Source organism: Onychostoma macrolepis, chromosome 17 (genome assembly GCF_012432095.1).
Source record: "Onychostoma macrolepis isolate SWU-2019 chromosome 17, ASM1243209v1, whole genome shotgun sequence".
In the NCBI taxonomy this organism is placed as follows: domain Eukaryota; kingdom Metazoa; phylum Chordata; class Actinopteri; order Cypriniformes; family Cyprinidae; genus Onychostoma; species Onychostoma macrolepis.
Genome location: NC_081171.1, coordinates 9,153,399 through 9,173,894, shown reverse-complemented (window position 1 = coordinate 9,173,894; position 20,496 = coordinate 9,153,399). Strand labels below are relative to the sequence as shown.

The 20,496-nt window shown below is 36.4% G+C and overlaps 3 protein-coding genes across 4 annotated transcripts in view; 2 read left to right on the top strand and 1 right to left on the bottom strand.

Annotated features, from left to right (window-relative positions):
- alkbh1 (alkB homolog 1, histone H2A dioxygenase) overlaps positions 1-6,324 on the bottom strand; it is a 9,472-nt gene extending 3,148 nt beyond the window's left edge. Inside the window, exons 1-6 of the mRNA XM_058749204.1 lie at positions 6,196-6,324; positions 2,919-3,074; positions 2,392-2,500; positions 2,004-2,166; positions 1,566-1,656; positions 9-202 (exon numbers count right to left, since the gene is read on the bottom strand). Of these exons, the coding sequence (XP_058605187.1) occupies positions 9-202; positions 1,566-1,656; positions 2,004-2,166; positions 2,392-2,500; positions 2,919-3,056 (695 nt within the window). The 5' untranslated portion in view covers positions 3,057-3,074; positions 6,196-6,324. The remainder of the gene's footprint in view (positions 1-8; positions 203-1,565; positions 1,657-2,003; positions 2,167-2,391; positions 2,501-2,918; positions 3,075-6,195) is intronic.
- Positions 3,221-4,143, top strand: slirp (SRA stem-loop interacting RNA binding protein). Its single transcript, XM_058749205.1, has 4 exons — positions 3,221-3,343; positions 3,525-3,583; positions 3,675-3,782; positions 3,880-4,143. The coding sequence occupies exons 1-4, from the start codon at positions 3,271-3,273 to the stop codon at positions 3,946-3,948; spliced, it is 309 nt and encodes a 102-aa protein (XP_058605188.1). The 5' UTR covers positions 3,221-3,270; the 3' UTR covers positions 3,949-4,143.
- adck1 (aarF domain containing kinase 1) overlaps positions 5,548-20,496 on the top strand; it is a 119,351-nt gene continuing 104,402 nt past the window's right edge. Inside the window, exons 1-3 of one of the 2 annotated variants that reach the window (XM_058749202.1) lie at positions 5,548-5,635; positions 6,248-6,387; positions 12,321-12,404. In XM_058749202.1, coding sequence (XP_058605185.1) covers positions 6,256-6,387; positions 12,321-12,404 — 216 coding nt within the window. In that variant the 5' untranslated portion in view covers positions 5,548-5,635; positions 6,248-6,255. The remainder of the gene's footprint in view (positions 5,636-6,247; positions 6,388-12,320; positions 12,405-20,496) is intronic. The other variant, XM_058749203.1, reaches the window with a different exon arrangement.

The window sequence follows — 20,496 nt, the reverse complement described above, 5'->3', positions numbered from 1 at the left end:
TTCCTCACCTGAATGAAAACAAAGGTCGGGTATGGTCGAGCTCTGATTCGTCAACATGGATTCCAAGCGAGGAATCAGATCGGTAGTAGTTGAGAATGCCCGCCTCTGCGTTGAAGCCAGGAAAGCCACAGGCTGCTGCCACTTTGTGAGAAAGCGAGTGAAGTTCCTTGGGGAAGGGAGTGTAGTGGTCTGGAGAGTAAGTCTGCAGAACAAAAGTGTGGCAGAACAGTATGCCTCATTATAGTACAATGGAGTAAATGCCTCACATAATAGGAGTAGGTCTTTTATTATAGGTAGTCATTTAGTGGTCGATTTTATTCAAAGTGACTTACAGTACAGGCAAGCTAGGGTTAAATTCCTTGCTCAAGGACACAATAGCTAATCTAGATTAATAACACAGTAGGCCATACCACCGCTTATTTCCACAACGGAATAAAAAAAATAAAAAAAGGTAATTGTGACTTTCTCTCACAACTATGAGTTTATATTTCACATTTCAGACATTTTTTCAATAATAAACTCACAATAGTATGAAGAAATGTCATAATTGTGGGATATAAACTTGCAATTGTGAAATAAAAAGTCACATTTACTTTTTTAATTTATTCCGCTGCATAAATAAGTTGATGTCCTTTTATCGTGAAACAAAAAATGGATGTTTTGTCATTGTGGCAAAATGCAAATATGACTAACATCATGATTGACATAACTGTTAAAAGAGCTTTTGCAGCGTTCTTTCGCCTCTGTGGCTTTCGCAGTGGGTCATTGTCAGCGGTTATGCGTGAAAGTGTAATCAATGGACAATCATATGAACACAGCCTCTCCAAAGAGCTGAATTAGCGGCTTATGCGTCTGATCCGAGCGGGGTGAATGCCTCAGCCTTCAGTTCTACTTAAAGGGAGAAGGAAAGAGTGTCTGCTTAAAATTCACTGATTGCCGTCAGACGTTCGGCGGTGTCAAACTAACATCAGAGCTAATGAATCCGGTGTGCACCTCCTGACTGATTTAATAGGACAGAAGACTAAACACTTTTATGTAATTAGCATATAAACGAGACAGGCAGACATCAGGCCTGTACAATTAGAGATGAAATGTCCTGAAAGCAGCAAATAATGCTAATAAGATCCAGGACAATGTTTTCTCCACTCTTTCTCTCTCCAGGAAAAACAACAGGCTCCATTGTAAAATACTTATTTTGGCAAAAAAAAAAAAAAGGAAATAAAATAAAATAAAAAAATAAAAAAAATTTAAAATAAATAAATAAACTACAGTATAACTGGTAATAAAACATACATACTGTACACAACCCTTCAATTTATTCCTGTGATGGCAAAGCTACATTTTCAGCAGCTTTACTCCAGTCTTCAATGTCATGATCCATCAGAAATCACTCTAATATGCTAATTGTGGAAACTGTGATACATTTTTACAGGGTTCTTTAATCTCATTGTTACATGGTTGCACTTATTGATAAAATTACATTATAAAAATCAAATTAAATTAAATTTAGCGTTAGACGCGCAGCTAAAGCGTGTAAAAAGCACTCTAGAGAGTGAATGTCGTACCTTGGAGTTCCAATCATAGTGGTAACCCAGTGTTACCCAGCGCAGTTTTTCTAACAGAGTTTTGGGCTCTCTTTTCCCACAGCCTTTCTTCCTGCAATAATACACAGACTCATTCAGATAAGGAACAGTGTGAGAGGGATCAGGATCAGTGCAGGAGCACAAACCATTTCCCCAAATGTTTTGTGATAAAGAGGGTCTAACAAACTGCAAATCCTCAAATCTACCTTCTAGGTCCCAGTAAAATTACCACAGACCTAGCCACAAGGAAAGCATCTACGGGGATGGAAAATGCTCAGTAGAGGATGAAGATATACACATATATAACATATGTTTTATAAAACAAAAAAATAAATAAATTTAAAAAAAGGCTAAATGCACAGAAACAATATACAATAAAATTATATTCTACTAAGATGCCAATGCAAAGCAGGAACTTACCGAATAACTTCTATACTTTTTTCCCAGATGTTTTCAGTCTCCACAGACGACATATGCATATCCAGGTTACACACGTTGGGTTTTTGAGGATAGATCTTCAGACACTGCTTTACCCAGTACTGCTGAGAACCCGGCAGGAATGGGTTGGATATAAAGATAAACCCTACATTCCAACAGTGACAATATAATTAACTTAACCTCATCAAAAGTAAACAGGAAGATTCCCATTGCAACATGTTTTATACAGTGTTCTGTGTTCTAATATATTGACATAATCATTCGACATAATCACATAGAATATCAAATAAACACATAAAATTCTGTACATTCTGGAGAACATACAGATTGTTAATTATTCAAAACTGCCACCAGCCTATCTAAACCATACCTGGATATCCATGAAGACCAAATGCCCTCCAGTCTTTTACCGGCCGAAGACCAGCTTTGGAAACATCTCCCTCGCTTATAGGAGTGGAGTTAAGTTCATAGGCAAAAACCTAGCAAAGCAGACAATTTTGATGACTAAAAGCCCAAAACTGAATTTGTGCCAAGTTCTGTACGCATCTAATATTACATTTGATGCCAGAATTAGCCAATAAACATAGTTCATAGCCAATTTAGCTAATAAATCTAAGTCATAAAATATTCTAACGACGGGTAAATAATAACAATAATATAACGTTACACAGTTATGTAAAGACGTCGTAAAATATGAATATGGCAATATTCATCAAGTCTGAATGGCTCACCTTGTCATTATAAGGTCTGGTATAATAAACATTGCACACAGTCAGATTAGTTTTAATAAATATAGCTAATCAAATGTCCTAATAACTGATTAGTATCAATAATAATACTATACACAGTTTAGGGAAGTTAATGAATACGGAAATATTCTTCAAAACTATGTCTCACCTTGTCATTACAAGGTTTGGAGAAATGAATGACCTCACTGAAGTCTGGAGGAGGATTTCTCCTCTTGTAAAACTTGAACAATTTTCTAAAAGCATCTTCTCCATGCTCCACTATGGAGGCTGCCATCTTTGCCGTCATCTCGTGACCTTTCTACAGCTGACGTCAACGAAACAAAACAGATTTAAATTAGACATATTTATTATATAATGCAAACAAAATAACAATTGTGAGAATAAAATGTAGCGTAGTACGCTGCTTTAAGTTTCTAAATTGTATAGATTGATGGAATAAATATGTATTCTTCTGGTCACGTGGTCGGGGTCACAGTCGGCTTTTTTCGCAAGGACGAAACATGGCAGCGACAGCAGCAAGCAAGAAGGTGTTTGAAGTATTTGTGTCAAAAGTACCATGGACCGTAGCAACGAGTGAGTAAAGGGTGTAATTTAATCAATGATTTTACATCAGATTAAATGAATATTAAGCGTGTGCGTAAATTAAATGTCATTATCCTTATCCTTAACTCCGAAGCATCTTTGATAGTATGGGATATAATGTTTTGCATGTACAACAAATAATTGATTAATGTATGTTATTGCACGGTTTCAGGGGAAATGAAAGAATATTTTGGGCAGTTTGGCCAGGTGAAGAAGTGTCTACTGCCATTTGTAAGTATAAGGTCTTAGAATGCGCTAAGACATAATGTTTCATATTGTTAAAAGGCTGTAGTGCTGATATGGTTTCTCTCTTGTCTAAAAGGATAAAGAGACAGGTTTTCATAAGGGGTTTTGCTGGGTAGGGTTCACTACAGAGGAAGGACTGCACAATGCATTACAAAAGGATCCTCACATCATTGAAGGAGCAAAGGTGAGTGTCCGGTTGGGAACTAGATGAAGTAGCCATAAATGTTTTAGTTTTAACATCTGCATCAAAAATATCATTTTCTAATTTTCTTTTAATGCAGCTCCAGGTGCAAAAAAACAGAAAGCAGTTTTCTGGAAGAAAATCAAACAAAGAAGCAGACGACATCTGAAGAAGACATCAGAAATGATCTGATTTCAAGCATCAAATGTATTCAGTAACACAGAATTGTATTTATTGTGGATGTCTCTTCACTGGGCATACTTGTTTTTCAGAAGCTAAACTTGTTTTATTGTCTAGTGTTTGGTTTTTCTTATAAAAAGTGTAATGAAATGTGAGTCAAATAAAATTAAAATTTGCAAAGTCATTTGCTGTGTTGGCTACAGTTGGCTTTTCTTTGTCAGTCTACTCATTTTTGTGTGTATTTCAGCATTTTGCCTTTTACAAAAATTCAACAGTGCTCTCTAATTTTTTTTTTTTTTACAGGAACATTTTTGTTGTAATGGTGGAAAGCCTCTTCACATCCTGAATGCAATCAATAGTTAAAATGATCTAAATTTAAGAAAAAAATATATCAATCTTCTGTGGAGGGCTCAAGACTGTAAAATGTTCGGTCCGAATGCAATGATAGGACGTCTTACCTGCCTGTCAAAGTATATATTATCCGCACAGCCAATGGCGACAGTTTGAGGGTGTTTGTTGGCCGGTTTGGAAAAAGAAATTAAAATTTCTTGAAGTGCAAGGAAAATTCGAAGGGGTATGTGACCCACCAATAAGTCCACAAAAGAAGAACATTCAAAGACTTGCCAAAATACACAGAGAAAGACATTGGTGTAAAACAAGTGTATACATTGGCAGTGTTTTTACAACATGGATCAATTTGATGAAATTCATCTATTTGGGTTTCATCTGAAGAATTTGTGGAGTTTCTTCTCCGCAGGTATGCTAAACCTCAAGTTAAAAGTATTCCTAATATGTTGGACTTTTTATTGAAAGTAGACTACTTTTTCTTGTTGATACATGGCTTCACTTCTATAGACCTGTAAGAGCATTGTTTGTGACGTTTGATTTGGGGGCAGCATTTGTAAAGGGTGTTTGAAAACGTTAATTTTTGAAAATGTTCATCTCCAGCTTTAATTCCTTATTACTTGTACATGTAATAGATGAGTGATAACTTGAGTGTTTTATGTAAAGCTTAGCTTATGCAAATGCATGAAACATTTAATCAGTGTTGTTAATTTATTTAGAGGTTAATCAAGGCTGCATCTAGGATGACTTTGCTAATGTTCCGGTCAAATTATCTGTCCGAGCTCATGTCATGTTAAATCTTGTCACGCTCCATCACTACCCTGTCCTCTTCACCTGAAAGAAAAAGAGTAGGCCTATGTAATGTGTTTAAGTTTTAAAATATATCTGTTGCCTGAGGTTCTCTGTAAGAAGAATGTGGTTGAATTTATTTTGCGTTTTATTGCAGTCCGCTCAGTTATATAATTTGTGTGAAATAATAATTAAAAGTGGGATATGGTGATTAATGTATGTACTTACACCCACTTAGCATAATTTAATTGTGTGGTACTTATCTGAAAATGTTAAAATTTAAGTTTCAATCATGAGATTTAAATCATAGCTGTGTTGGTTACTCACATGCTTGAAAATAAATTAATGGCTTAAAATATTGAATTAATTTAATTTCTAAATGGCATAGATTGGTATTTTTCAACTATTGGCTGAATATAATTGTAAACTACAATGACCATGATCCATTGCGCGCCACGCACGTTGCGTTGTCAACAGAGACGCCAGAGTTGAAAGGTCACAGAGCGACACCGGTTAGTGGATGACAGCGTGAGTCAATGCAGGTAAATCAATCAGCTGTTCTGTGATTCTCTGAAAATACACCATTAACCACAGTTATTAACTCAGACATCATGTAATAAAACGGTGGCGGCTATTTTGTTATATTCTCTCTGTGTGTTACGCAAGCGCTTGTGTTACACAAACGTTATTTGTGATCAGCTGACCGCGTTATGAATGAAACTGGTTCACTCGTGCTGGTTCATTTTCTTTGTTTAAATGTGTAGTGGTGGCGTTTCATTTAACTCATTCATAAATTTGGTAAATATCGTAATATTTCATCAGTTGTGTAATCCGGTTCATAACCGTCTCACATGGTCAAAACCAATGACGCCACAACCTTGGTGCCACGCCCCCAATCGTTTGATACTATGTATTGTTTACTATGTATAATTTTTTGAAAATATTAGTATATAATTAACGTTTTAATTGTTATGTGCTAACATTATGCATGGGAATACACAAATATGAAATATGAGATATGAAATAATTACTTATCAAAGTCTAACCTTAAGTGTAATGTGGTTTTTAAACTTAGCTGATGCTTTCAATATACAGTACTTACTACAGAGGCAGCTGCTCAGTGATAATGTTGATGGATCTCTGTCTTTTTGCAGCTCCTCACATGGCTGTTCAACTGCTGAAGGTATCATCTGTAGCCACTGCAGTGTTCGCTTCATCAGGATTCTACCTGTACAGCAAAAATGTGGACTTCAGTGATCTCAGCATCGTCAGATTTGGGAGGGCAGCCGCAACAGTAAATATGATTATTATTTTTTTTCATTTAATACTTTGAATTCATTAAAGTTTTAATCCCTTTGAAATGTTTTAATAATAAATAGTACTTTTATACTAAACAATTTATTAATTATTGATATGGCTAATCCAGAATTGTGTGCTGATGTTTACCGACCCCCCACAGTTTAATAATGCTTTTGTGAGTGAATTTGCAGACTTTTGGGGAATGTAGTAACTATGTATGATCAAATTTTATTGTTTGGTGATTTTAATATCCACATCTGTTGTCCTGGTAAGCTGCTATCTAAGTATTTTTGTAATCTTATGGATTCCTTTAGTTTTTCTCAATGGGTGCATAGTTCTACGCACATTCATGGTCATATCTTGGTCCTGGTATTTTCCCATGGTTTTTCCCATTATGGACATGGAGATTGGAAACATTGGTTTCTCTGATCACAATTCTGTCACTTTTACTACTGCCCTTCCTCGTCGACCAAGTACTACATCTGCTCAGGCCCGCTGGGTTCGCTTCTTTTCTCCTACAGCCCTCGAGGACTTTGCTACTGCTTACAAGGCAACTGATGAATTGTCAATCACAAACCGGTTCTCAGAAAGCTCTGACGCTGATGCATATTTTAAGTTTTTTAGTAACACCTGCCTGAGCATTGTTAAGCGTTCTACAAAAAAATCTGCTCCTTGGTTTAATGACTCTATTCGTTCACTTCGACAAAATTGTAGACGAGCAGAACGCAAATGGCATAAGGACAGGTTGCAGGTGTCCTATGACATTTTAAGGGAGTCTCTCTCTGTTTTCCAGAAAGCAGTTAAATCTGCTAAATTTAAATTTCTTTCTGAAATTGTCTCAAAAAATCACCATAGACCAAGAGATTTATTTTCAACTATAGATGCTGTTTTAAATCCTGCTGTTGATGTTTTCCCTGATGTGTTTGATCTCCTATGTGAAAACTATCTGTCGTTTTTTGTTGAGAAGACAACAAGGTCGAGACCACAATCACTTGTGACTTCTCACAGTGCTCTTCCTGAAATAACTAGGTGTTCTTCTATTTGGAGCATGTTTGATTTAATTACCCTTCAGACCTGCAAATATGTGACCCTGGACCACAAAACCAGTCTTAAGTCACTGGGGTATATTTGTAGCAATAGCCAGAAATACATTGTATGGGTCAAAATTATTGATTTTTCTTTTATGCCAAAAATCATTAGGATATTAAGATCATGTTCCATGAAGATATTTTGTAAATTTCCTACTGTAAATATCAAAACTTAATTTTTGATTAGTAATATGCATTGCTAAGAACTTCATTTGGACAACTTTAAAGGTGATTTTCTCAATATTTGTTTTTTTTTTTTGCACCCTCAGATTCCAGATATTCAAATAGTTGTATCTCAGCCAAATATTATCCGATCCTAACAAACCATACATCAATGGAAAGCTTATTTATTCAGCTTCCAAAAATTGACCCTTATGACTGGTTTTGTGGTCCAAGGTCACATACAGGTGCATCTCAATAAATTAGAATGTCGTGAAAAAGTTCATTTATTTCAGTAATTCAACTCAAATTGTGAAACTCGTGTATTAAATAAATTCAATGTACACAGACTGAAGTATCTCAACAAATTAGAATACTTCATAAGACAAATTAAAAAAACATTTTTAGGCCTTGTTGGCCTTCTGGAAAGTATGTTCATTTACTGTATATGTACTCAATACTTGGTAGGGGCTCCTTTTGCTTTAATTACTGCCTCAATTTGGCGTGGCATGGAGGTGATCAGTTTGTGGCACTGCTGAGGTGGTATGGAAGCCCAGGTTTCTTTGACAGTGGCCTTCAGCTCATCTGCATTTTTTGGTCTCTTGTTTCTCATTTTCCTCTTGAAAATACCCCATAGATTCTCTATGGGGTTCAGGTCTGGTGAGTTTGCTGGCCAGTCAAGCACACCAACACCATGGTCATTTAACCAACTTTTGGTGCTTTTGGCAGTGTGGGCAAGTGCCAAATCCTGCTGGAAAATGAAATCAGCATCTTTAAAAAGCTAGTCAGCAGAAGTGCTCCAAAATTTCTTGGTAAAGGGGTGCAGTGACTTTGATTTTCAAAAAACACAATGAACCAACACCAGCAGATGACATTGCACCCCAAATCATCACAGACTGTGGAAACTTAACACTGAACTTCAAGCAACTTGGGCTATGAGCTTCTCCACCCTTCCTCCAGACTATAGGACCTTGGTTTACAAATGAAATACAAAACTTGCTCTCATCTGAAAAGAGGACTTTGAACCACTGGGCAACAGTCCAGTTCTTCTCCTTAGCCCAGGTAAGACGCCTCTGACATTGTCTGTGGTTCAGGAGTGGCTTAACAAGAGAAATACGATAACTGTAGCCAAATTCCTTGACACATCTGTGTGTGGTGGCTCTTGATGCCTTGACCCCAGCCTCAGTCCATTCCTTGTGAAGTTCACCCAAATTCTTGAATCGATTTTGCTTGACAATCCTCATTTTTCAATCCTTTTTCCTTCCACTCAACTTCCTGTTAACATGCTTTGATACAGCACTCTGTGAACAGCCAGCTTCTTTGGCAATGAATGTTTGTGGCTTACCCTCCTTGTGAAGGGTGTCAATGATTGTCTTCTGGACAACTGTCAGATCAGCAGTCTTCCCCATGATTGTGTAGCCTAGTGAACCAAACTGAGAGACCATTTTGAAGGCTCAGGAAACCTTTGCAGGTGTTTTGAGTTGATTAGCTGATTGGCATGTCACCATATTCTAATTTGTTGAAATAGTGAATTGTTGGGTTTTTGTTAAATGTGAGTCAAAATCATCACAATTAAAAGAACCAAAGACTTAAACTACTTCAGTCTGTGTGCACTGAATTTATTTAATACACGAGTTTCACAATTTGAGTTGAATTACTGAAATAAATGAACTTTTCCACAACATTCTAATTTACTGAGATGCACCTGTATATTATTGATCATCTGAAACCTACTTTTTGCCCTTATGACAGTATTCCATCACACTTTTTTAGCAAATTGTTGATACCATAGGTGTTACGAACTTTAAAGATCTAGGGATTGGAACGCAACATTACTATTAAATATTGCTGGGAGAATATAGATTATAGAAAGAACCAGGCATGAAGAACGCTTAATTCAGTTAAAAGTTAATTTCTTTAAGCCAAAGCCACTAGACAATGTGTGAGCTATATACAATGCATAATTTAGAAAGCAAGAATAATAAGAATACATGAAATTAGGAAAAAAAACTGAGGAACGAAGGTGGCGTCAAATCAACAAAAAATACAAAAATATAAATATTCTAAACGGAGTTCCCAAAAGCCTTTTAACCTAACTAACCAAAGAAAAATGTAGAAAACAAACTCGACATCTACGGCGTATGCGACGCCACAACTAAACTACACTAACTACAAACAAAAATACAAAAGAGAAGCTCCCCTCTTACCTGGTGTGTCTAACACTTGTTAACTGCGGGCCGAATGTGTCCTAGGGCGCACAATACGCTAACCTGTTCCTCATTTCCCCAATCAAAGAAAGAACAGTAATTCTTATCAACACTCCACTCAGAGTCTCGATAACACAGCAACAAGTATTAAGCTCACACATTCACAACCAAAAAGACTACGAACTCCAAAACAGACTTTAACTCAAAACACCTGAACACACACACTGAGCTACTCAGCGTGACACGCCGGGAGATCTTTAAACAGCAGGATGACATCGGATTGGCTGCAGAGACGACGCCCTTAATGATGATTGACAGCCGTCTCCTCCATCCAGCAGAGACCTAAGAGCAATGATGACAGACTAGAAAACAGATTGATAGAAATAAGAAAGAGAAAAGAAAAAAAAAAACACGCGGCACATAACAATAGGACCTGGTCTCCTGTTTTTTATTAACATGTGTTTGAGTACTGGTACCGTCCCTGACTGCCTAAAACATGCTTCAGTCACTCCTCTTTTGAAGAAACAAAATCTTGATGTGTCTGATTTAGGTAATTTCAGACCAATTTCTAATCTCCCTTTCATTTAAAAATTTTGGAAAAGGTTGTATTTACTCAACTACATTCTTTTCTGGAATCTAATTCACTATATGAGACTTTTCAGTCAGGATTCAGAAAACTTCACAGTACTTATCTGCTCTATTGAAAGTTACTAATGACATTATGCTGCCTACAGATAATGGGAGTGCTGTTGCTCTGATCCTTTTAGATCTCAGCTCAGCTTTCGATATGGTTGATCATACAATTCTTATTTCCCGACTGGAAAATCTTGTAGGCAAGCAGTAGGCACCGTTCTAAAATGGTTTCAGCCCTTTTTAAATAACAGGAAGTTTTCTGTATGCATTGGAAAACACACTTCCTCAGCAGCACATCTCTCCTGTGGTGTTCCACAGGGATCTATTCTTGCTCCAACATTGTTCTCTTTATACCTGCTGCCATTGGGCTCCATCTTTTTAAAATATGGAGTATCTTTTCACTTATACGCTGATGACACCCAATTGTACCTGCTGGCCTGTTTACAGGAAGCAAAATTATGGCTTACACAAAATTTTCTGGCCTTAAATGAGAATAAAACCGAAATAGTACTGTTTGGTCCAAGTGATTTTTATGACTTAGGTGATCTTGACCTTTGGCGACTTAAGTTCTTATGTCTCCCCATGTGTGAAAAATCTGGGTGTGTTGTTTGATTCAGGTCTCAAGTTCGATAAACAGAAAAAGTTAAACCTTTTCTTTCTCTGAAGAACTTTGAAATAGTCATCCATGTATTTATTACTTCACGCCTTGACTACTGCAATTCACTCTATTATGGAGCTAACCAATCATCGATTGGACGCCTTCAAATGGTTCAAAATGCTGCAGCCAGGCTGCTGACTGGTAGTCCCAAATTCGAATTACGTGGCCTTGCTCCAACTTATTTATCTGATCTTTTATGTTGTCATAATCCGTCCAGGGCACTTAGATCCGGCAACCTTGGAGTGCTTTCTGTTCGTTGATCGAGGTTAAAACATCATGGAGACCGTGCTTTTGCGATAGCGGGCCCTAAACTCTGGAATAGCCTCTGATCGATCCGAATGGTGTCATCACTCTCCTCTTTTAAATCAAAACTTAAAACACATCTTCTTAGTGTGGGTCTTTAATGTATTATTCTAATTTTATGTATGTTGTTTTATAGATTGTTATAGATTCTGTTTTTTTATTTGAGCTTCCTGATCTGTACAGCACTTTGGTCAACATTGGGTTGTTTTTAAATATGCTTTATAAATAAATAATGAATGAATGAATATGATATATTTTTAATACTCGTGCTTGAATCACAGTAAGTAAATTACTTAAAAAAAAATATGTAAAATAAAATGCATTGTCCTGTCCAGTGTGCAGATATTTATTTACAGTTTTCTTCTTTTTCTTTGAAATGTACCATGGTAAAACCATTGTATCTTTTGCGGTACTTTGATGTACCACCATGTTAATTCCATACATGGTAATCATTTAGTACCATAGTACTGAAATAATATTTAAATAAGATTTTACCATCTGATATATCACTGTAACGTGGTACACAAGATCACTTATATTAAGAGTATTTAACTGTTGAGATTTTCACAGTATGTTAGTTTTTTGAGTGATAACTTGAATTGATGAATCAGAGTTATGAATTGACAGTTTGACCTGATTTTGCCCTTTTGTTCCCCACTGTCCTTTTTTCATCATTTAATACTTTTAATTCATTATTCTTTTAATACTTTTGAATAATTCTTAAATAAATACTACTTAAAAACTACTCCGTTTGAGTCACTGTAATTAAATTACACTGTATTTGCATTTATTCTGAGTATTTTAAATGTATTGTTCTGTCTCTATTGTGCAGATTTTTATTCACAGTTTTCTTCTTTGTCTCTGAAATGAATGTTTTCAGACGGCTGTCATCAGTTATGACTACCTCACCACTCTCAGAGCTGTACAGTATGGGACAGAAGAGTACTGGGCTGTCAAATCAAAGGTAAAACTTTTTGTCTCAGCGGTGATAGGTTATATCTAGGAATATCTGCTGTGTGGACGTTTTTCTTTTTTATTTAATTTATTTTGGGCTTTTGCACTTATTTTAGAGGAAAGTGGAGTGTAGTCAGGAAGATAGGGGTCCCTGGGCTCTGACATGGACATTTTTATTGAAAATGCTAATTTCAAGAAAATACTATTGTGGTCCTGTAAAATAAATTTTATAGATATGAATGAGCACTTTTGCCATAGATTGCACTAAATATGTGCTGCTTTTATGAACCGCATGGTTTGCTACCAAGAGATCCAGAAAAGGCCTGCACAGTCATAAATGGCTACTATATATATGGGTATATAATGACATAAGCAGTGTGCATTTCAGGAATATTTATTCTGATATTCCACTAACCCATAAGAATTATTGTTGCAGGCTCCATGATTTTTAGTCATAACCTTGCACATACACATCGATTTTTACTTCTACATTTTGTGTGTGTTTATGTAATCTTAAATTACATGTATTTTAATAAGCAATTGTATTTTATTAAATGTCATCCAAGCCAACACATTACTCAAAGTAACATGATGGCATGTAAGTCAATAATAATGCAATCTCATTATTGGTGCATTGATCGGGCTTTCAAAACACACCATTAAATTAAAAGACCCTGAACAATCTGCTTTGCTGTTTGTAGGATCATAGCTGCAAATGCCAGGCAATAATTCTTGTGCCATTTCCACCCCTGTGTATAAAGGCCATTTGAACAGCTCCGTCAGGTACAGTTAAACAGCTGGAGCAGGGAAAGGTTGCAGTCTCTCACCTGTGCGTGCAAGTCTGAGCGCTGATGGCAGCCGCTGGAGGGAAGCGCTGAACCCTGAAGAGCAGGGTCCGAGCCAGATGCACTCTCTGCCAGGCCCGGGTTCGGAGGATAGGGTGCTGTTCTCCTTCCCCCTCGGGGCCCGCAGTCAAGCCTGGCTACACACGCTGATTAGAATTAATGCAGGCCCCTGATTTAATGTAGAGGAGAGATTTGGCTTCTAATTATTCTCTCACTAGGCGATTCAGTTCAGTGGGCTTAGGTTGTTTCGGATCATTCTTGCTTAGATTTTTCCCAGTTACTGTTTTTCTGCAATCTGGACAATTGTACAAATTAACAGGTTTAAAAGTCTTTTAAATAGTGAACACCTAAACATCTTTGTTTTTTGGGAAATGTTTAATCTACTGTGATATTACTATGTTTTTTGGACATGATAACTATGGTAATACCATGTTGTTCTGCACATTTACCATAGCACAGTATTAGTAAAACCATTGTATATTTTGCAGTACCTTGGTGTACCATGACAAAAACATAGTAATTAAATAATGTAATCATTTAGTACCATAGTGTTTATTTCAACTAATTAATGTAACGGTTACACTTTCTTTTAATGTGTCCTTATTAATTTATACATTTAAGTACTGAGTAATATTAATTAACTACATGTTCTTACTATATGGTTAGGGTTTGGCTTAGGGTTACTTGAATGTAATTATGCATAATTTATTGTTATTATAATAGTAAGTACATGTAACTTTTAACAAGGACACCTTAAAATAAAGTGTTAACAATCTTAACACATCAGTGTAATGTGGAGTTGATTCAAACACAGTTTGAACTGATTTGAAATTGTTCAAACTTTGTTTGGGAATTTTTTTACACTTTACTTTTTAATAAGTTATACCCTGACTTGTCATCTGTATTATTAAATACCAGCTACATTTCAATGCATAACCTCATAATCATGTTGCAGGTAATTGAATCGTCAGTGTTTAGTGGATCAAGGTTCATGTTCATAATATACTAATTCAAATTATAGGGAACTAGAGAGTGGAATGAGATGTATTCATAGTTTGGTATCGCCACATTTGCGTGTTTTCATGTTTCAGCTCTAAAATTTGTGAGGGAGGAGGGTTTTTGGGAGGCAGTGGATGTTTTGCAGAAAGACGAGCATGTCTCATTGCTCCGTGAGAACAGTGCAAGGGATCATGGGGGAGCTCCCAGGTGTTGCGGCTCTGTAATGGCCACAGCGTGTGACTCATGTAATGAGGGGCGTTCCACGCAGTTAACCATGCCTCTGCTCTCTGCAGACCGGACCACCTGCTCTTTGTGCCTACCAAGTGCTTTCCATCTCACCCATTAAATCACTATTCACTTTTGTGTGACGTAATGATTGCTGAGATTCTAGACAGTTTTACTTTTTGTACGTTTTACTAACCATCAACATGAATGTAACAGTTTAAAAGCTTTAATTAATAGTTTTATTCAGCAAAGATACATTAAATTTATCAACACAACTGTTTTCAACATTGATAATCATAAGAAATGATTCTCTAGCACCAAATTCAGCTTATTAGAACAACTTCTGAAGGATCATGTGACACTGAAGACTTGAAAATTCAACTTTGCCATCAAAGGAATTACATTTTAAAATATATTAAAACGGAAAAGTTATTTAAGATGTTAATAATATTTCACAATATTACTGTAATTTTCATCAAATAAATGCATAAGAAACTTCTTTCAAAAACATAAAAAACAATTGTACAGACCCCAAACCTTTGAATTGTAGTTTGTTTATATGTATATATTATTATATACTTATATGTATATAAGTGAAACAACATTTTTTTATATATTGATATAAATAGTGTTATATTAAGGACGTTACTTTTGTTGTTACAAATTTACAAATATTTTGTCCATTGGCAGTAGATTGTGAAAAATGGTTTTATTTGATGGGTTGAAAAATAGGGCTTGGTGACGTCAGCTAAAAGTCATTTCAGAGGTTGTTACATTTTGAATAATTTTAATTCTGTGTAATTTTGAACAGCTCATTAAATAGAATATATCATTTAACCCATTCAGTTGAACAGATCATTAAAGCACATTCAGATATGATCAGTCTGTTATAGAATGTTTAAATTAGGGCCGGCAATTGATTTTAATGTCTTTTGAAGATCATTTAAAAACGTGTTATTGTGACAGATCAGTAAAGCATTGAATAGACAAAAAGTTACTTTAAAATTGAGTATTTAATTTGATTTATTTCCATATCATTGAACTTAAGCCTATATGCTGACAGTCTGCAGCAATTCGTTTGGTCTGTTAAAAATGTGGTTTGACAGATGCTGAGTCATTGAGCTATTGTCTTCTACACTAAATATCCCAAGTTTTGAAACACAGTTTGGATTATTCAGTCTAAGACCTATAGATCTGACAATCCCCTACTTCTTCCGTCATGTAATCTTTTCTGTTGGATATTGCATGATAGATTCGCATGCATTTCCCCCCTGTTTCTCCCACTGTGCTGACACATAATTAGCAGTCAAAGGTGGCAAAATGGACTACTTAGAAAGTATTCCTGGGGAGCGAGAAATCACTGGGTCCACAGTTGGTGTTTCTTAAATAGATGCTTTTGGCCCTTTTAACCCACAGCTGATGTCTTCTGATAATGTATTCTATGAATAGTAAGGAAAAACACTTTTTCCTGCAATGTCAGTGTGGCTCCATTGAAAGAAGCCCAGCAGTGAGAGCCAGATGAGAGAGATTACATCTGTTATCTGCTTTTGGAAAGACCACCGGAGATCATTGGTGACACCCAAACTCCAGCCTGCAGTGCCTTGCCTGATTTGTTTCACCTTATAAATAATTTTTTGTTGCAGATGCCATTTACATTTTCTTTCTTTTTGAAGTAGAGTAACCATTTGAAGAGTTGGTACATGTACGTGGTTCATTAAAACTTAATTTAAAACAAATTAAAATGGCATTTGATCATTTGTTTCAGCTGACAAATGTTTTTAATGATAGACATTAATTCAGTCAATAAATGTTATGTATAAATCCATGCTGCTGACAAGCAGAGAGAAATTTCTCTGCGTTATTTCATAATTGTATAGGTCTCAGACAATGCTGCATTGCATTCGATTTCTTAATTTAAGTATTTAATTAAACATTTAATATTATTTATAGTGAATTTAATTGATTATATTTCTAATTATTATATTTATTAAGTAAAGTAACAGATTAACTCAATTATGAATTTTTTTTTTTTAAAATTATTATTAATATTTATTTGCACTTTGCAGTTGTAATTTAAAATGACTACCAGCAGCAGTTATAGTACCTAAACCACAAAAATGAAGGTGAATCTGGAAACTAGAGCCACCTCCTTCCCCTCCTAGTCTCTCAAAAACTATCATGTAGAAACTGCAGGATATCACAGCGAGACAAGCTGCTCTCCGGCCTGCTTTGATTACGGCACATGGACGCCTGCAGTTTTAGACGACAACACCGGTGGCACGCAGAGCTCTAGCGATGCTGAATAATGCATGCACTCAAAGTTGGAGGGCAGGTGTACCAGGCGCTGCCGCTGTCAGACGGGCATCGGAGCACAAACGGATGTAATCTGTTTTCCCTGGCGCTGAGAGGCTCTGCTGTAAAATGCACTTTTTCTACCCACTGCTCAGAAGATAGTCTAGCTGTATGATCTCCTACCCTGTGTGGGGTCTTCGTTGAGGAGAGGATATATGTGTCCCATCATGGCTGACTGATTACCCTCTGAACAATCTGAGGAGATGATGTGAATCATTGTGTGAATATCACAGATATAAAGTGTTGAAATGTGTCAGAATCCACTCTGTAAATGAGTGGTTCTGAACTGGTGGGTCAAGACCCATTTTGGGAAAAAACTATGCTAAAAGCAATAATTAAAATGCAATTAAACACACGTGATAGCTAAATATATAGACATGAGCTTTTAAGTTGATTTGCTGTTTACTTATGATAGGACAATATGAACAGAAAGCTACAGTACAAAAATCTGCAAAGCTGCATTGTTGAATTTTGCTTGCATTGCTTTTGCTTTTACTTCCTATATTTTCAAACTACATTTGGGGTCAACTAACATTAGTTAAATTAGTGATTTCAATTATTTCTGTTATCAGCATTGTGTTGGTACTGAGCATGTATGATTTTAATTTGTAAATTCTATGTATATATTTTTTGCTCTTTTACTGAAGCCTACTGGTTAAGGTACTATGGCCTAGTTTGTATCATAGCCAGTTATTCAAACTAGATTTTTTTTAGTGGCATGTTTGGCAAAAGGCGGATCACTGTCCTTAAACCTGCTTTAAAGGTATCCGAGGCTGTTTTCACAGTCGACTGTGCGATTTTTCACTTATTTAAGGATGACTGAGCATCATCCTCTATTCCCCAGGGAGTTTGTCTGAGCAATAGTATGAAGTTACTGTTTGTTTACAGATTAGTTTTCTGTTGTTGTTGGTATTTTGTTTGCGTATGTTTTTGACTTGTACGTTTGTTTATGTGTGTATAAGTGTGATAGTTTGCAGAGGTCTCAAAGTCCTTGACCAGCCCTCACGGAGCATTTGCACAGCAGATTAGACTTCAGCGAGGGCTTATTCCACACGACTTCCCCCAGAGAAGCCGAAACGTCCTCCTCGTGACCCTCCTGCTGAAGCGAAGCGCTACCGGGGTCTGAGACTGATTACCGGGTTAGAGCAGCTATAGCTCACGGAAGCAGAAAGGACATCAGTGGAGATTTTCTCTCATTGTCATCTTTTTATCTTTGCTAAAGACTACATTGATGAGGTAACTGCAATTTTTTTTTTAGTTCTCAAACCCGATATCCAGCTGGCCCCGGGGGTCCAGTTACTCACAAAAAGCATGATTTTTGGGGGTCTGCTTTGGGTCGGACTCTGTGATCTTTCCTTGAACATTCAAAAAAACCTCAGAAGTGGCACCCCGTTGATGTAGCTGAGACTTCCTGACTCTGGCGAGCAGCAAGAAAGAGGATTGACAGTAATCTGATTGTGGGAAAAATGGAATTTGGATTGAGTTTGCCTTGGCTCATTCTTTTAAGGGAAAAGACTCACATGTTGATGTGAGAAAGCAGTCTTTTCCCACTTCCCTTCTTTTCACTTTCACTCTAGAACTGTTCCCTTCCTCCTTGTCTAAATGATTAATCTGTTCCTCGCACTGGTTGTTGTTCCAAGTAAGTCAGCATCTTGGCTTGTAGTATTGGAGAGAAAAACAAGCCTGGAGTGTTTGTTGGCAGAGACCTTAACAAAATCAAAAACAGCCACTCCAACAGAATGCGGCCGAGGTGCTATAATAATAATGTTTTTCTTCTGAAGGAGTGAACTGTTTATGGAGAGTCCATAAATGTGCACCTCTATAACCGAACGGTTTTATGCGGCATATGTGTTTAGACTCGCAACCCTATTGATGTGGCCACCTGTTATGCCACGTTCTAACCTACAAGTCTCTCTGCTCCGCCACCAACCAAGACTATCATGTTAATTGCGATGATGTAATAGATCACAGGCGTGTAAGAAAGCACCTATCATACGGGGGCCGGTAATGAAATGCTGGCTATCACTGGATGATTAATGTGCAGGTGCTCACTGAAGGTCATCTCAGATTTTCGCCTTCGGATTATCATTAGCTCGGGCGTACTCTTAGACGTCTAATTCATCATCGTTTTTTAGGTTGCACCGATACTGTATTTTCATCGCAGCCAGGAAGATGGGCTGCTACGGACATGCAAATGAGCGAGGGTTTGAAGTTAGCATAAAATTGATTTTGTGAACACCATTGGTCTCGATTTTCTCTGTGATTCAGCTTGAAATTGCGGCGTGCAGTTCCATCGACTTGGTTAGTTGTCATTAAAGGTCAGTTGAGGATGGGAAGACCCCTTTCCGCGCTTGATGCATTAAAGTAATAAATCGGCGGCATCTTCCTTTTGTCGCAAACATTTACATCAGAGGTCGGTAGTAACAAGAGGTTTTTGGCAGTTACTTTCTAAAACTGTTTATAATTATCCTGCGAAGTGCAACAGGTGCCATTTATCATCTCCAGATCTGAACTAATGAAATGGCTTTTGGGAAATAGAGAGAGAATGAAGGACGCAGAAGTGGATTGCACACATGGAGGAACAATGCAGTGCTCATCAGTTCATAGGTTTGCTGCACCCGGGAAAACTGAACATATGGATGAGCCATATATTCATTTCCCTAGCTCTGAGTGAAAACCCCAGGTTGCCGTCGCCTTTTAGGAACTTAATTTCTGCCCTTATGAAAGTTAGAAGGACTAAGTTTGGAAACTGCTGACTGGAATAAATGCAATTATTAACACTATATTATCACCTTGCTTGTGTTTGCTTTAACCTTGAAAATGTAAGATGTTGAAGAAATATAATGTGGAGTTCTAGCCTAGAAGTTCTGTTTCTCCATGCTCCTTGAGCTGTGGTGCCCATGCAGGAGATTTAGTTTGAATCTGACCGGCAATGTGTTCCAATCCTGCTTCTTTTCTCTCTCTGGGTTCATCATTGCTTTCTTTCCTCTAGCTTTAGTAACAGTAGGTTCCAGAAGTAAAAATCCCATCCATTTTCTTCATAAAGAAGTTTGTTTTTAACAATAATTTGTAAAAAGTTTCCAAATTTTGCAAAAACGCTTGCAAAGAGCAATCCACCAATCAGTGAAGTCTGTTATGACATTGTAAAGTCTACTCTCAAATTCATGTATTTTATATTAATAATAATTTACTAATTTAAGTTTTATATTTTAATTTAGGTTTTAATGTTTTAATATTAAATATAAAATGAAAAAAAAAAAATAATAATAATATATATATATATATTTAGATAATTTAGAAGTATAGCTAATTGTTGATTACACCATTTGCGAGTGCTTTGTGAGATTGTATTTTATTCTGCTATAAAAGACATTAAAATACAGTCTTTTGATTTAGATTTTCAGTATTTTTTTTAATTTATTTAATTTATTTTTTTTGGTGCTTCCCATCAAAGTCATCTCAGTGTTTTTTTTCCTTCAGTTGATCAGTTAATGGAATGTATTTATTTATTCATTTATTTTGAAGAAAAAATGTATTAAAACACAATGGTGGATATTAATTGAAAAAAAAAAGAAAAAGCAAAAAAAAAACATTTTGTCTCTTTCTCATCTCTCCAGAGGCTAATGCCAAAGAAAAGGATCAGTTGAAGAAAGAAAAGAAAGTCGTATATGCTAAACACCA

Excerpts from the sequence above, each read along its gene's own strand:
- slirp (XM_058749205.1), top strand. The coding sequence starts at position 3,271 with ATGGCAGCGACAGCAGCAAGCAAGAAGGTGTTTGAAGTATTTGTGTCA. Across the intron at positions 3,344-3,524 it reads ACCATGGACCGTAGCAACGA|GGGAAATGAAAGAATATTTT; the intron begins GTGAGTAAAGGG and ends GCACGGTTTCAG. Across the intron at positions 3,584-3,674 it reads AGAAGTGTCTACTGCCATTT|GATAAAGAGACAGGTTTTCA; the intron begins GTAAGTATAAGG and ends CTTGTCTAAAAG.